This window comes from Sarcophilus harrisii, chromosome 4 (assembly GCF_902635505.1).
Source record: "Sarcophilus harrisii chromosome 4, mSarHar1.11, whole genome shotgun sequence".
NCBI classification, from domain to species: domain Eukaryota; kingdom Metazoa; phylum Chordata; class Mammalia; order Dasyuromorphia; family Dasyuridae; genus Sarcophilus; species Sarcophilus harrisii.
Window position 1 is genome coordinate 229,570,576 of NC_045429.1, and position 17,228 is coordinate 229,587,803.

Sequence of the window (17,228 nt, forward strand, 5' to 3'; positions counted from 1 at the left end):
TAGATGGATTTCTTTGATCATAAATAAGGAGAGGACCTTCTTTATTCTTTGACAATTTAAACCTAGGGTTTTCTGATTTTATTGATATGATATAATTTTATGAATTATTATAATTAGTAACAAGTTATTACATTTACTTGAAGAATTACTATGATTTAGTAGATATAATGTTAGACTTGGAGTTGGCAAAACTTGAATTTAAATCCTTTTCAGATGCTGTGTAGCCTTGGACAAATTACTTAAGATTCTATGTGCCACAATCAACTACATTGATGTATGTAGTCACACACAGGTTGGAAGCTGCAATCAACTACATAAACATATGTAAGTAGTCATACACTGAATGAAAGCTGCACTGGGGTGGGAGTTTTAATGAAATAAAATCACAAATTCTTTATATCATCACAAAAATGTTCATCTTGAAATCCTGGTAGAAAGCCAAATGATTATAGTGAATAGCTGTATATCTATTATGCATTTGTTTATACATATATATGACCATGTATTTGTGAGAAAAATATAATTGAATAGAATATTTTAAATACTGCATAAGAGAACCCTTAGAAATAAGTTGATGAGATAAATAAGCTTATTCTTTGAGAATCCCAACTTAGCTAAAAGTAAATAGGGAAAAACTATGGAAAAAAGAGAGATAAACATAGGTCTCCATTTTTCAAAAATAAATACACTTCACAATCAGAAGGAAAGGGAAATAGTCAACATTTCTTAAAAATGGAGAGTCAGAGGTGCAAGTGACTATAGCAAAGGGTTGAGGGATTAAAAAACACCGCTGCCCTCCAAGCCGTCCTATACAACCGAATTGGAGACATTGGATTCATGCTATCCATAGCATGCCTGATAATTAATAACAACTCCTGGGACATCCAACACATCTTCATAACAAACATTGACACACTAGCCCTTCTTGGATTAATCTTGGATTAGGTTGAGGGATTAAAATAGGAATGGTGTTCGTGAGCCATATTCTATCCAAGCTGAACAGGAGATGTGCAACACAATTTTTGAAAGCAAATATGTGCCAAAACAAGCAGAAAACTGAACTAGAGTAGGGAGGGTAAGGGGAAAATATGAGTATAAATGTAAAATTTTGGAGATGATTCTAGAAGAAATAAACCAAAATTTTGGAGAATCACACAAGTATTATGTATAGATAATTCTTTTAAGATTATGTTTATTTTTGTTGAATGTTTTATTTACAGTTAATTTTTCTTTGCTCTTTCATCTATTTCATTATAACCTTTTCTTTCTAAACAATGATTAATGATTTTTGGTAATTGGGAGAAGAGTTTCTTAATTTGTGAACTATCTTGTTAATCACTTGAAATATTTTCTCCTTGAATTTCTTTTTACAAGGAACTTGAGCATTTTCAAGAAAATTAAACCTGTTGTTCTCCTCTGATAGCCTGTGGCTATTTGTACTTTGTACTTAATCCTTTGCAATTCTCTTTTATGATTTTTTAATATGATATTCAAGTTTGTGGAGTGACTTTGTTTTTCTGAAAGGCAGTTAATTAAGATTTCTTATACATCTTTCTCTCTGTCTCTGTTTCTCTTGACTGCCCTCTGAGAATTAAGAAAGAGGTTTCTGGAATTTGTTGCAATAGAAATGTACATTAAAATTAAACTAAGGTAACAAAGTTTTGAGCACAATCAATGTATTAGCAGACAAGCACAATCCTTGGCATCTAGCAGGCACTTAATAAATATTTGTTGATTTTCATAGTTTCATGAAACATATACTTGATGATGGAGCCAAGATGATGGGGTGAAGTCAGAAGCTGCATGAGCTTTCCCAGTTTCCTTTGAAAACTGCATGAAACCAAGATTCTGAACAGAGTTTGGAATGACAGAGCCTACAAAGAGATGGAATGAAACACTTTTTCAGGACAAGATAGGTTAGAAGAACTTTAAAAGGTCAGTCTCATTGGGGGGAAAGGGTTGCTTAGCCCAGCTCAGACATTGTCTAGGAAAACCAATGGGGAAGAGCTTAAGCAGAGCAGATCAGCTACTGAAACATTTTATCCTGACTCAGTAAAACAGTAACCAAGCAGATCAGTGGAGCAGCCTCCAGTCCCAGCTCAGAAGGCAAATTGCCAGTTTAAGAAATCGGTCAACAACAGGCTATACCCAGTGCTGTGAGCATTCTGTGGTCAAAGCCAAGGCTCAAATTTGTCATCCACAGTCAGGACAAGTAAAAGTCCTTAGTCTTTAGGGGGAGAAGGGAAAGAAGCAGGCAAACTGTCACAAGACTTGCCAATGATGTATCCTGGATTGGAGTCCAAATTCTGGCCTCTGTCCCCCTGCCCTCTAATCCTTGTCTCCAATTATCTTAACACCAAACATTCAACCAGTATCAACTATGAGAAGAGCCATTTATCCAAATATATGCTAATAGTCATTGTCTCATATCAAATAGGTAACTAGCCTTAAGTGCTCGGTTGTCTGATTCAAGTACATCTATTCAAAGTTTCAGCCCTCTACAAAAAAACTAACTGAAGAAAATCACACATTAAAAACTAGACTTGGACATATGGAAGCTAATAGCTTTATGAGACCTTAAGAATCAGTCAAACTAAAAAGAATCAACAACTGGAAGAAAATATAAAATATTTTATTGGAAAAAGACCTGACCTAAAAAAATTAGATCTAGGAGAGACAACTTAAAAATTATTGGCCTGAAGTCTAGGATCTAAAAAAGAGCTTAGATAGCATTCTTCAAGAGATCACCAAAAAAAACTCATATACTAGAACCAGAGGGCATATCATTGAAAGAATCCATTGATCATCTCCTGAGAGAGATCCCACAAGAAAAACTCCAAGAAATTTCACTGCAAAATTCTGGAATTATAATCTCAAGGAAAAAAAGCACTACAGGTTGCCAGAAGAAATCAAACAATTCAAGTAGTGAGGAGTTATAGTTGTTAGTACAGCATTTACAGCATTTTGGCAGCATTTACAATAAAAGATCAGAGAGCCTGGAATATCATATTCCAGAAGACAGAGGATCTTGGATTACAACCAAGAATCAACTATCCAGCAAGACTAAGCATCATCTTTCAGAGGAGGATATGGATCTTTAATGAAGTAGAGGACATAGGGCATAGAGAACAACATTCAGATTCTTGGGGTGGGATTAGATAATGCTAGTTGTGTGATAAAACAAAACAAAATATGAGAACAATGAGGCAGTGGAGAAAGCTTTTAACCTATCCTCTGTGGTTGGAATCTTAAGTACTGGTGAGAATATAGGACCATAAGAATGAAACTATAAGCAAAGAATTCCTAAATTAAGCCCAAAAGCCATAATGACCTCAGTTGCAAGGTGTGTCTCAGAGCAGGAGATCCTGAGGAAGGAAGGGAGATCACAGAAAAACTGGAGGATCTCCTTGGAGTCACAGAAGGGCAAAGTGAATGTACTAGCTGAGTACAGATCCCCAAACAAACTGCCATGAGCTAAGAAGCAGCTGCCATCTTCACACGTCCTTCTGGTCATGATGTATTCATAGAGGGCCTGATGGATGGACACATAGTGGTCATAGAACATTGCTATGAGGGAAAAAGCTCTGATGCTGCAAATAACATCATTAAAAAGTTATGACACCCCATTATTAATCAGAGAAATGCAAATTAAGACAACTCTGAGATACCACTATATACCTATCAGATTGGCTAGAATGACAGGGAAAGATAATGTGGAATGTTGGAGGGGATGTGGGAAAACAGGGACACTAATACATTGTTGGTGGAATTGTGAAATACATCCAACCATTCTGGAGAGCGATATGGAACTATGCTCAAAAAGTTATCAAACTATGCATACCCTTTGATCCAGCAGTGTTACTACTGGGCTTGTATCCCAAAGAGATCATAAAGAAGGGAAAGGGACCTGTATGTGCAAGAATGTTTGTGGCAGCCCTGTTTGTAGTGGCCAGAAACTGGAAACTGAGTGGATGCTCACAATTGGAGAATGGAGAACTAAATTGTGGTATATGAATATTATGGAATATTATTGTTTGGTATGACCTGCAGGATGATTTCAGAAAGGCCTGGAGAGACTTACATGAACTGATGCAGGGAAATGAGCAGGACCAGGAGATCATTATATACTTCAACAACAATTCTATATGATGATCAATTCTGATGGACATGGCCCTCTTCAACAATGAGATGAACCAAATCAGCTCCAATAGGGCAGTAATGAATTGAACCAGCTACACTCAGTGAAAGAACTCTGGGAGATGACTATGAACCATTACATAGAATTCCCAATCTCTATATTTTTGTCCGCCTGCATTTTTGATTTCCTTCACAGGCTAATTGTACACTATTTCAAACTCAGATTCTTTTTGTACAGCAAAATAATTGTTAGGACATGTATGCTTATATTGTATTTAATTTATACTTTAACATACTTAACATGTATTGGTCAACCTGCCATTGGGGAGAGGGTGTAGGGGAAAGGAGGGGAAAAATTGGAACAAAAGGTTTGGCAATTGTCAATGCTGTAAAATTACCCATGCATATAACTTGTAAATAAAAAGCAAAAAAAAAAAAAAAAAAAAGACATCCCATCTAAAACTTGAAAAAAAAAAGTTATGATACCCTTCCCTCCCCACCTCAAAAGAAAAAAAAAATAGATGGAGCAGTTGTTACTTAGAGAGTTTTGAAAGTCAGGGTCCCTTGGTTCAGGCTCATTGTTTAACCTTGAACAAATGGCCATCTTATCTGCCTTCATTTTCTCATTTTAAAAAAGAAATAAACATAAACAGAAATTTGTGTTTGGGTATGGGGCAAAGGAATTGCAAAGGATGGATGAAACATAACATTTAACAAAACATTTATTGAAGGATTGCTCTATATAAACTTCTATTCTAAACCTGAATAGTTTAAAAAAAAAAAAACAAATAATCTTTAGTCACAGACCTCAACAAGTTTGTTGGGGGACAAGAAATCTATGCAAATAATCATAATACAGAGTAGAATGGGATAAATCTATGAGAAAAGAATAAGGAGCTCACAGAGATATGAGAGCCTATTTCTGATATTTAAGATCAAGCAATGAGTTTATAATTTATGTAATTTAGTTTATTGGAAACTTCTTGGGGTTGGTAGGATTTCAAGATACATAAATATTGAGGTTGCAAGGGAAGATATTCCATGTTTGTTATGAGCATAAATAAACATTGATGAGCAGGACAAGAAAGAGGAATTGTTTATTTTCTAAATATGAAGAAATTTTGGAATTCAAATATTGATTTCAAGAGGTATAATTTCAATAAAAATTCTTGTAGTTTTTTACTTAAATGCCCACTTTTCCCATGCATTCCTTTGCTTAAATATATTAATTATTTTTATTGGGGCCTCCACTTTTTGTACTACTCAACAATTTGCCTGCAATCATTTTGTATCTGATTTTACTTCCCTTCCTTCTTGATTGTGTCTCTATTGTTAGTCAGTTTAACTGGATAGTTAATTCTTTGAATCATTTGTTTTTTGATCTTATTTCAGGTTATGCCTTACTAAAGTCCAATCCCTGGCTAATTTAGTCATCTACCTCTCAAAATTTTACTCATGTGCTGTTAAATGGAGCCATTCAAAATCACAAAACTCTCTTTACTGGGTTAACTACCAATTTATGCCATATAATCACATCTGGTCTTTACTTTAGCCAGGCAATCCTTTTGTTCTTTTTATGTTGATTGTTTATCCCATTCCTTGGCTTGGCTGCTCCCAGTTTTATATTTTCTCCTTATATCTCCCATACCTTTCATCCTAAATATATGTACAAATGAAGAATTAATATCATTCTTCACTTAGAATATAAATACCATTATTAGTGAGCTACTTATTTCCTTTTTCTTTTCAAATCAGAACCTCTTCTTATTCTCTGCAATTCTCTCCAGTCTCTCATGATGACTTAATAGCCCTGCTCTTCAATCAATGCTCCCTTGATTCTAAATTGTTTTCTAAGATTTTTGCTCTATTATTAGTCTCCTCTCTATTCTAATATTCAGTCTTTCACTATCTACTCATTCCTTTTTTGCTGCCTTAAATTTCAGCAATCCTTAAAACCCCCAAATAGGGCCATAACCTCCTTCAAGCTATCATTCTATATCTTTCTTTTTTTAAATAAAAGTTCCAAAAATATTCTCATTCTCATTCTCTCTCTCTCTCTCTCTCTTCTTCTTCTTCTTCTTCTTCTTCTTCTTCTTCTTCTTCTTCTTCTTCTTCATCTTCTTCTTCATCTTCTTCATCTCTCTCTCTCTTCTTCTCTCTCCCCTCTTCCTCCTTCTCCCCCTCCCTCTCCAAGTTAAGGGCAAAGATTTATGATGCTGGCTAAGTTCTAAAGGAATTCAGCAAAGAATTTACCAAACAAATTTAGAAAAAGAAAGAAAAATCAGCTTTCCCAGGTCACTAATATGACAATTTTATGGCTTAGAAATAGAGTTGAGGAGTGGTCTTAGAGGTGGAGTTGAGGAGTAAGATTCTAGGGCTTAAAGATGGAGTTGCTCTGCACTATTGAGATTATCTTAGAAACTGTTATTATTGACCAACAGATTGTGATTTGACAGTCATCATTGTTTGTGGCACTTCCAAGGTTTGGTAGGTTAGGGTTATTGCTACATCCTCCAGAAGAACTATATACCACATCACCTGGACAGAGAGATCAGGAAGCCACCAGTATTGCTGCTGATTCAGAGATCTTTAGGCCAGTTCCAGCCTTCATTGGGACTGCATGCTGAACTTGCTTCCTGGTGTTGCAGACCTTTTCTGCTGACCTCAAAAGCTGTCATCAGCTGGAAAATGGTTCTACTCTGTCTTTTTCTGTGTTCTGATACTAAAATTTGTTTAGAGACGTTATTTAAAGGAATTTGGGGCAGTTTGTGGAAGAGCATGGCGAGTTCCTGCCTTTACTCAGCCATCTTGGCTTCTTCTCTTTTTACTTCACTCTTGATCTTTTTGGGAAGGTTTCTAGCTTATTCCCATTATGGATAATGCTTGCTTATCATTTTAAAGAAAGTTCAATTTTTCCCAATGCTTTCTAGTTTTTTTTTTTTTTAATAAGAATGATTGTTGTGATTTGTCAAGTTTTTTTTTCTTACCTCAATTAAGATAATCATATGATTTTGTCAGTTTTGTTACTCATATAGTCAAGTATGCTGATAGATTTTTTAAAATATTGAACCACCCCTGCATTCTTGGTCATCTTCTATGATCTTTGTAGTATATTGCTATCATCTCCTTGCTGTTATTTTTTTTTCATTAAAACTTTTTTTTAAACTTATGCATAATTTCTAACATCCACCCTTGCGAAACCTTGTATTCCAAAATTTTTTTCCTTCCTTTCTCCTCCCTCCTCCCCTAGAAAGCAAGTAATTCAACATATGTTAAATATGTACTACTCTTCTGTACATATTTTCACAATTATCATGCCTTCAGTTGGCATCCCAATTACACTAAACTTTGCCCCTTCCCTTGGATAAGGGTTCAAGCCTGCAAATTCTTTTGAGACAGCACATGACACCAATCTATGATCCCAACCTTTTGGGGTCCCTTCCCGACCTCAACATAACCAAAAACTCCACCCTTCAATAAGTGCCAACAGCCAGCAGCATCCCTGCTCCATAAATTCTGCAGTCATGAGTCTGCGGGTTCATTTTCATCCAGGACCAGGTCTCTGCAGAACAGCTGGGCCTGGAATTCCCAATCAGTCAAGGCTCACTCAGTCTTCCCAGACTCAAACCCTGACTCCACAAACAATTCAGGAGGTGAAAGTTTCTGTGGTTCCTGATGAGCTCCAGGCACTCCCAGCTAGTCTGAGGGGTCTCCACTTAGTGTTTCTATGGAGATAGCCTGGAAATGTTTGTGCTTCACAAGGGTTAATCCCTCGTCCTGGGTCTTTGTTGAATCTTCTAGGGTTGTATCAGGATGACCCTTGTTCTACCCCACATCTTATTGATTTTTTACCAGTTTGTGTTTGCTCTGAGGCACAGATTTGTTCTATTTGTGAGGGAAATCTGGAGAACTTGAAATTTACCATTTATGCCATCTTCCCAGAATCCTCCCTCAACCTCAGGATTCTCTGGACCATACTTTGAAAACCATCAATCTAAATTTTGGAGAGTTCAGCTGAGTTTTTTCTCTATTCTACCATTTATACTTTGACCCCCAAAGTCCTAAATAAAATGTCATCTAATTTTAAATGTAACTTCACTTCAAAAGGAAATACTTCCATTCCACTTTAAATGATTGCATTTTTTGCGTATTCCAGATAGTGTTACAGAGTGCTTCTGTCCTCCAGTTTCTCACAGTAAACCCTCAGTTCACCCTCTCAGAAGAAAATTTTGCATTGAAATTCATGGAAAAAAATCATATGGTGAGAATCAAGATTATATGGTGAGAATTCCTTTCTCATTAGATATCCCCCAACTTTACTCTTGGCTATATCTTTTTTTCATTTCAATCTCTGATGAAGTTGTCAAGATCAATTCATCTGTATACTTGATCCCTTTCTTATTCTCCAAAGGGTGCCCCCACCCCATTCATTTCTTCTCCATTTTCAATTTTCAAACTGAACACATCTACTTGTTCCTTCTTTATGTCCTACAATGATGCTAATCTTCCTCATGCTCAAAAAAATCTCACTAATTCTTATCATCCTTTGCGATTTGTTATCTTTCCTTCCTTTTTCAGATATGACCATGAAATATGTGAGTATGATACATTTTCCTCTATAAAATGTAATTTCATTGAAGTCTTATTATTTACAAAAGCAATAATTCACTGTCTGAAATACAAATGTATGATTTTAATCAATCAATTATTAAGCATTTTTTAAAGTACCAACTATATGCCAGGCCTGGGAGATACAAAGACAGAGGATTAAAAACAAGGATAGTTCCTGCTTGCAACAAACTTTAAATATAGTGTGTGTGTGTATGTGTGTGTGTGTGTGTGGTGACATAGTATGTAGGTATATACAAAATAGGTAAATGTGGTTATTTAAGGAAGGTACTTGTGGCTGATGAGCTACAGGAATGGCTTAATGTACCACATGGCTTTAGAACTGAACTTTGAAGGAAACTGAATATTCTGAGTGATAAACATGAAGAGAGGGTTAGATTTCAGAACTTGAAAAGGTCAGGGCACAGAAATAGAGGCAGGAGATGCAGTGTACATGAGGAACAGTGAGAAGTCCAATATAATCAGAGTATAATGCTAGTGGAGGGAAAGTAATGTGTGGATAGAGCATGTTGATTGGGGACAGGTTATGGATTGCCTTAAATATGAATGAAGTGAACTATGAAAACTGTCTCACAAGATGGAGACAGTATTCTAAAAATTGAGTGAAGGTCAGCCCAGGGCCGGGATTCTTTCTCCAGAAATCACATCATTTCTAAAGAGTGGGAACTTTTCTTTGTGAAGTAAGTTGGGGCCACTTGGCACTGGAACTCCCATGTAAGGTAATTGAGTAATCCTAAAGATGTGGTGGCTTGAAAGTTTTTCCTCATTTATGACTTAGAATGTGAGGTTATTTTTCCTGGCTAATCAAGGCAAAGATCTAGCCTATAGGGAGTGTTAGCTCAGGACCCTATATAATTCTTGTCTGTTAACTGGACCTTGTCTCTCCTTGCTCACTGCTTGTAAGAAGGTAGATCATAATACAATTCTTTCCTGCTTTTGCCTTGAGAAATCTCCTTAATTTATTTGAGCCGGTGGTCTTGTTGTACCACTGTTTCCTTTTTTGTTCTGCCTCAGTTTCCCTGAATTGTTCTGCCTCAGTCTCCCTGGTTGCAATCTCTCTTTCCTCTTTATTAGGGCTGTAGAGATCTGGCCACTCTAGCATTCCAGAAGATAAAACTCCAGATGTCCTAACTCAGATACCTAATTGGTATCCTTAATTTGCTCCCAGTTTATCAGAATTTATGGTTGTATCCCCACCCTGTCAGAACCAGATTGATGGTCCATCCCGGAAATTCCCACTCAGTGTTCTGATTCTACCCCCTTTCCTTTGTCTCCTCTGATCTCTTAGAGCCATATATAAATCATTGGAATCTCATTCCATGCTGATGCTGAATGCTTTAAGACATCAGCCCTGGGACCAAAATGAATCCTTTGGTCTCAAAAAAATCTCTCCCTCTCAGAAATCCAAATAAAATATTAAAAACTCTCTAATTTCTATCTTGTCTCAGTTTCTCAGACATTACAGTATTGTTCCACACAAATACAAAATGGAGAAGTTTGCATTTGAACCTGGGAGATTGGAAGGGTGATTGTTCTGATTAACATTCTGGAGTCTTGGGATCAGCCTTTGTTTCAGCAGAGTAATCACCACAAGAATAGCCAGGGATAAAGTCCAAAGTCTTTATTATCTCCTTCACAGTCCATTTCCTTCACCTGGGGCTGGCTTAGCTTTCTGGAGGCCTACCAGAATGGGTCTTCTTTTCAGTGGAGGAAATGCAGGAAGTAGGAGAGCCACCAGAGGCTGGTCCAAGATGGAATCTCTTCTCTCTTAAAAGCAAGAGGCAGGAGAACCACCAGGAGGCTGATCAAGTCTTCTCTGTCTTTGGCTGTAAATCTTCCCTTACAGGGAAAAATGATTATGTTCTTATAATATTAATAATCAATTTAATATACAGGATCCTTCTTTTTTGATGATTAATATCAAATTATTTTTACTTCTTCATTCAAACCAGTCTTTGTGAAGGACAGTTCTGAAAATGAGATATTCTCCTCAATTTTGAACAGGACTCCACCCAACTATTTTGACTAATACACTATATTGTCAGAGGTACAATTTCTTTTGCTACTGGGAAAAATGATTATTTTCTTATTATATTAATAATCAACAATATACAGGACCCAAAGGTCTTCTTTTTTGATGATGAATATCAAATTATTAATTTTTTTTCTCCTTTTACTTCTTCATTCAAAACCCATTCTTTGTGAAGGACAGGTCTGACAATCAGATATTATTCTCAATTTTGAACAGAACCCCACCCAAATATTAATGGTAAAGAGAATCTAATTTAGATAAATTTTGCCCTATTGTTCAACAATCTTAAGTTCTCTGGGTGGAGATGAATCCCTTTGTCTAGATATCTGGAAGCACTTGAATCTCATTAAGCTAGTCTTAGCCAGAGGAATTGAAGATTTCTTTTTTTTTTTCCCCACCTCACTAATATATTCACCCCCTCATTAATTATTAATGAGTCAGAATTGATTTTTACTCCAGGGACAACATCTTTCTCAAAGGTATTTAAACATTCAATGTGGGGTCTTTGGTTATCCTGAGAGAGACCACTGACCTTCACTTTATAGATTATTTTCCAGCATAACTAATAAGTTGATTATTTATTACCCAGATCTTATTTTTTTTTGTTTTTCATTTGAGTCATTTACACGTAAAAGTGACTTCAACTTTATCTGTCTTTTTTTTTTGGAAGGTGTATGTAGAATGAAAAACAACCATTTGTTATCCTTCATGGTACCCCAACAACTAAATAAAATCTCCTAGCATCGGGTCTTCTTGCTATTCTTATAATTTCACAAACATTTAAACTTTGTAGAAAGTGTTCTAACTATTGAGTGCCCCTTGGGAGTGGAAGAAAATCAACTAAATAGAGTTGCCCACTTTCTTTTCCTAGAGATGTCAGTTGACTAAGTCATTTCATGTCTAATATCCCTTTGGCGGCATAACTAAGACTAAGAGAGACAGGTTTGTAAACCACTTCAAATTAAAAAGATATTTAAAAAGAAATCCTGAGATTTTCTTTTGACTTTGATCCTATAATAATAGCTAGAAGTTGTCACATTTTGTCATTTCTACCTCCACAAGATTTTGAAACTGACCTCTTCTCTTTGCTCACATAATAATCACTTTAATTTGGGATTAATTGTAATGGTCTGCTAATTGTTTTTCTACTTTTGATAAATCCAGTTTATCCTGTATGATAATATGGAATGAGTGTGCTGGAATCAACTTGAACTGGCTGGGGGAAAGCAGAATGTTAAATTTTCAGGGTGAGCATTTTCATTTAAGAAATCAACAAACCCTACAAATCAAGGCTTAATTTATTACTTTCTTGTCTAGACTTATAAAGTAATAGAGAAAATTTTAATAATACAGATTAAGTTTTAAAATGTGTCCAGCCTCTTTTTTTTTTTTTTTTTTTTTTGTGGAGAGCCAATTGCTAAACATTTACTAGTACACTCTGCCAAAGAGATCTGTTCATTTCATTCTCTTGTTCATTAAACTCTAGGGACTTCCTATGGCCTTTTGGAAAAGAAAATAACTTTCTAAAGTCTTTCACAATTTGGTCCCAACCTATATTTCCAACATCATTGTACATTATTCTACTCCCACACTTTACAGGAAACACTCCCTGTGTTCCTCAAATATGATATTTTCACATCTTTACTCTTGAACTGATAATTCCCTATACCTGGAATGTATTTCTTCCTCATTAAGGACTTTTAGAATCCCTTTCTTCCTTCAAGATTTATTTCAAGTACAACTTTCTATACCAGACATTTTCTGTTCTCTCCAACTATTAATTTAATGACAATTAACTACTATAATTTAACTACTATATTTTTATTTTGTTAATTTTTTATTGGTTTATGTATATATATATATGTGTGTGATATATGTGTGTGTGTGTGTGTGTGTATATGCTTGTTGCTTCTTCTGCTTGAATATAAATTCTTGTAGAATAGAGATTATTTTATTATTTCTTTTTCTTTTTTTTTTTTTTTTTTTTTACCTCCAGTGCCATATATAAGTACCTAATAAATGTGTGTTGATTGATTAATATTCTGCCTTAAAGCTCACAATGGTCTTATCTCTTTTGAGTCTCCTGCAGCAGGTGCTTTAAGGATTATTATCTCCATTCTATAAAAAGAGGAAATTAAAGTTCAGAGAAGTTACATATAATAATATATGAGAAGCCAGAAACACACATACATCATTTAGAAATAAGAAATAAGAAAGAGTATTAGAGTGATAAACCAAGATAATAGGCTCCCAATGGAGAGTGTGAAATCTCTGTCCCTGAAGACCTTTAAGAAGAGAATAGACAATCTCATGTCCAGCAGTTTAAAAATTTATTTGCCTGAATATAAGGAACTTGACTAAATAATATCCCAAGACCACTTCTAATTTTGTAGTCTGTGATTTTCTTTTTTACAGTGTCCACTGGTTTGAAAGAACCCTGTATAAACCAGGATATCCCTGAACACTGATAACTCACTATTTCTCCATCTCTTACAAAAACAGAGAAAATCAATAGAATTCAGCTATACTATGAGGAACAGATTAAATATAAGGGGAAAACTACTAATGAAGATTTTTAAAAATTGGAACAGATAGCAAAAGAAATTTATGGCTTCCACCAGGCTGATTTTGGAAAAAAATTAGAAGGTTGAATAGTGATAGGAAAAAAGGCCTTCAGAATCAGGGGGTTGCCATGGCATCCTGTCTGGTAGTGTATTTTTAGCTCATGTGATAAGCTCAATTTAAGAGTTGGCAGCAACTGCTCCAATAAAGTCCTTTCATGATGTGATCCTATAGATTTATCTGTTTAGTCACCTTTTTTAAAAATTAAACTTTGTCTTTTCTTATAAACTTTGTTATAAGTAAATGCAAGCTTGGCAATACACAAAGAAAAAGAAAGACATAAAACAATATAAATTTTTGTTACATTCTTCTTTTTTTTTAAAGGAAATGTATTAAATTTAACAATATTGTTTTCTTTATTCTCTTCTTCTGAAATGCATTTCATGATGATGGTGATAGCTGTCATATATATGGAGTTGAAAGTTTTCAAACTTTGAAAGCCTTTTTTATTTTTACAGAGCAGCTTCATAAAAGAAAAAGTGTCAGTCTTCTACATAGGTGAGTCTTATCTGTCCTTATAGTTAATCAATTTGTGCCTTTGTCTATTTTATTTAGTGTACTTGGTACTCTGTTAAGTGCCACAAGAATAATAATAGGATGAACAGTAGTAGTTCAGACTTGTAGGGGTTTTTGTTATTGATAAAGTTCTTTATGTTCATTATCTCTTTTGATCCTCCTAATAATTCTGTAAATATTTTTTTATTAAGTAAATGTTATTCTTTTACATAAATGGTAACTGAGACTCAGAGAAGATACAGTGTAGTATGGAATAAAAAACCTCAGTTGCTTATTTTTTCCTTAAGGATCTTAAGGCTCAAAATCATTTAACATATATTTTCTATAGAATACACTTAAAATACATTTTCTATAGAAAGTAATACCAATTCTACATTTCTTTTTTACAATGTAGAAATAAAAAAATCAATACAATGACTAACCATAATGTAAAAATATTAACTAAATCCAACAACATAAAAGCTTCTGTATTTTCTAATGTGCCCAAGTTGTGTGACATGAGGCTATCAGAAACTGGAAAATGTAGTAGTAGTGATTCCTATAATCTTAAAATGCATTTACTTCATTTAACATCTGAGTAATTTTAATTTTTACTAAAAGAGCTAAGGATGTAAGAGTTGAGTTCACTTCTCTTCATAAGTCCAGTCATTATAGGCAGTATATTACTGCATGATCTTTCTGGCCAAACATAGGCTAACTTTTAAAGGTGTTTTAAATACTGAAAATATTTTAATAGGTCATATAATGGTAAGTCACATAGTAATCTAGAAGGGATTTATAAAATCATTTAGTCCTCTCCACCCCATTTTATAGATGAGGAAACTGAAAACAAGAGTAGTTAAATGGTCTACCTAAAACTACATAGTTTATGACTTGACTATACATAGACTATTTTCTGATCTCAAGTAATTTCATGCAATCATTGATTCATTCATTTAAAATGTACTTATGGATTACTTACTACATGCAAAGGAAATATATTCAATGCTTCAAATGCTTTAGCTTTTCTTTTTTTTTTTACCTAATAAGCTTTGAACCAGATTTCCTTACACAGTCCATTTTCATTCTAAGTCTATATCTTGACTCATAAAGGTCTCACCTCCTTGACTAGCCAAATCCTACTCATTCTTTAATTCAAGATCCAGTTCAAATTTTCCTCCTGCTTGTGCCCTTCATTCTGAACATTTCCACATTGATTTTCTCCTCTGAATGATTACGGCAACATTATATGGTAAAAGGCATTTGAATTAAATTATCATTAATTAAATCAGATTCTTAGTTCTTAGAGAAGAGAGGTGTTTCTTTATACTCTTCCTCTAAATGTCCATTGCAACAATACTATATATAGAATGCCCTTAAGATAGGCTTAATAAATAAATGTAGGAGATAAAAAGGTGATAGAAAGTATAGGATCTACTCTCCTAAGGTATCATTCTTAAAAAGGCATTTTATGATCTAGAATAAAAAAGTGTTAAAATACTTATTGAAATGAATTGAGCTGAATCAAATAAAGGAGGGTAAACCTAGCTTATTATTCCTTTGATTTCTTTTCAAGGTTAGTCTTCAGTTTATTAGGATGAAGAACCAGACTATGGAAATAGAATTTATATTGGTGGGAATTTCCAGCCTCCCGGAGCTACGGCTGTTTCTCTTAGTGTTCTTCCTGTGCATCTATGTAACTGCTCTGGTGGGAAACTCTCTCATCTTCTTCACCATCTGTGCCAGTCAACAGCTTCACACACCCATGTACTTCCTTTTGGGCAACTTGTCTGCCATTGACCTCTTATGTACATCTACAATTGTGCCCAAGATGTTAGCCAACCTTTTGTCCCAGAAGGCTACCATTTCATTTGTAGGCTGCATGGCTCAGATATATATGTTCACATGGGCCTTAGTCTCAGAGGTTCTCTTCTTGGCCCTCATGGCATTTGACCGCTATGCTGCCATCTGCCATCCCCTCCATTACCCAATGATCATGAGTAGTCGTGTCTGCATTGGGATGGCAGGCAGCATCTGGGCTATTGGGATAAGCAACTCGGCAGTCCATACCAGTTTGGCAATCCACTTGTCCTTCTGTAATTCCCTCATCATTGACCACTTTTTCTGTGAGCTGCCACCCATCCTGAAGCTGTCATGCTCTGACACCCATCTCAATGAAACTCTAGCTCTCTGTGCAGATGTGATATTTGGGGTGGGGAGTTGTTCCCTTATCCTGATTTCTTATGGATGCATTATTAAGACAATTTTGAGGATTCGCTCCTCTGAGGGAAAGAAGAAAGCCTTTTCCACTTGCTCTTCTCACCTTACTGTTGTCTCGCTCTACTATTCCACTGCAATTTACACCTATATTCGTCCAACCTCCAATCTCTCTTTGGAAAGGGACAAAATCATCACTGCCCTCTACTCTGTCATAATCCCTATGTTAAACCCAATTATTTATTCCTTCAGGAATAGAGAAGTGAAAGGGGTCCTGAAGAGGCTGTTGGGATGGACTTCATTTTCTCTCCCAGGCAGAACTGTATCAATTCATCTAAAAAACCATCCATCTTAGATCTGATTCAACACTTTATTATTAGAGGTGTTGAAGCAGAGGCTAAATGGCCACTTTTTTTGAATTTGATAGAAGACATTCATGTTTCAGGTAGGATTAGACTAATTATTCTCTAGGACCTTTTTAAATTCAAAGATTCTATAACTTTTAAAGTAGGTGTTGATTAGGTCAAAGGAACACTTGTTTAAGTAGCAGTTAAAATTTAATAGCAATATTTGATGGGAAAGGGCAGGAAACTTTCATAAACTCATTAAATTGTATCACATAGGCAGTCACTTTTCTTTCATACTCTTACACATGAAATGATGATTTAAGTTTATAATTATGTCATGTTGTATGTAACATGCTTATCAATGAGGGACATATATATTACACATATATACATATTTTTTGTTTATATGGGGAAACAATATTACTAGTCATATATTTTTATTTAGGGTTTTTTTTGCTTTTTAAACTTTATTTTTATTATTATTATTATTTTATTTTCTTGTGTAATATGGCTAATATGGAAATAAATTTGGCATGACCTCATATATATGGTCGAAATCAAAGTGCCTATCTTCTTAATGAAGGAGGAGAAGTGGGAGGAAAAGAAAATTTGGAACTCAAGATTTTTTAAAATGATAGTGAAATTTTTTTACATGTAACTGAGAAATATTTAATGAAACAAATAAAAATAATTTTAAAAAGAAAAATAACTGCAGACAATATAAAATGCTTGGGAGTCAACCTGGCAAG

General features: G+C 34.9%; 1 protein-coding gene and 1 long non-coding RNA gene across 2 annotated transcripts; both read left to right on the plus strand.

Annotated features, from left to right (window-relative positions):
• Positions 1-217: 217 nt before the first annotated feature.
• On the plus strand, positions 218-12,068 carry LOC116423690. Its single transcript, XR_004234197.1, has 3 exons — positions 218-324; positions 1,745-1,935; positions 11,963-12,068. It is a non-coding gene; the product is annotated as an uncharacterized LOC116423690 (long non-coding RNA).
• Positions 12,069-15,465: 3,397 nt separating this feature from the next.
• On the plus strand, positions 15,466-16,712 carry LOC100927274 (olfactory receptor 13G1-like). Its single transcript, XM_003769230.2, has one exon. The coding sequence runs from the start codon at positions 15,513-15,515 to the stop codon at positions 16,485-16,487; it is 975 nt and encodes a 324-aa protein (XP_003769278.1). The 5' UTR covers positions 15,466-15,512; the 3' UTR covers positions 16,488-16,712.
• Positions 16,713-17,228: the final 516 nt, after the last annotated feature.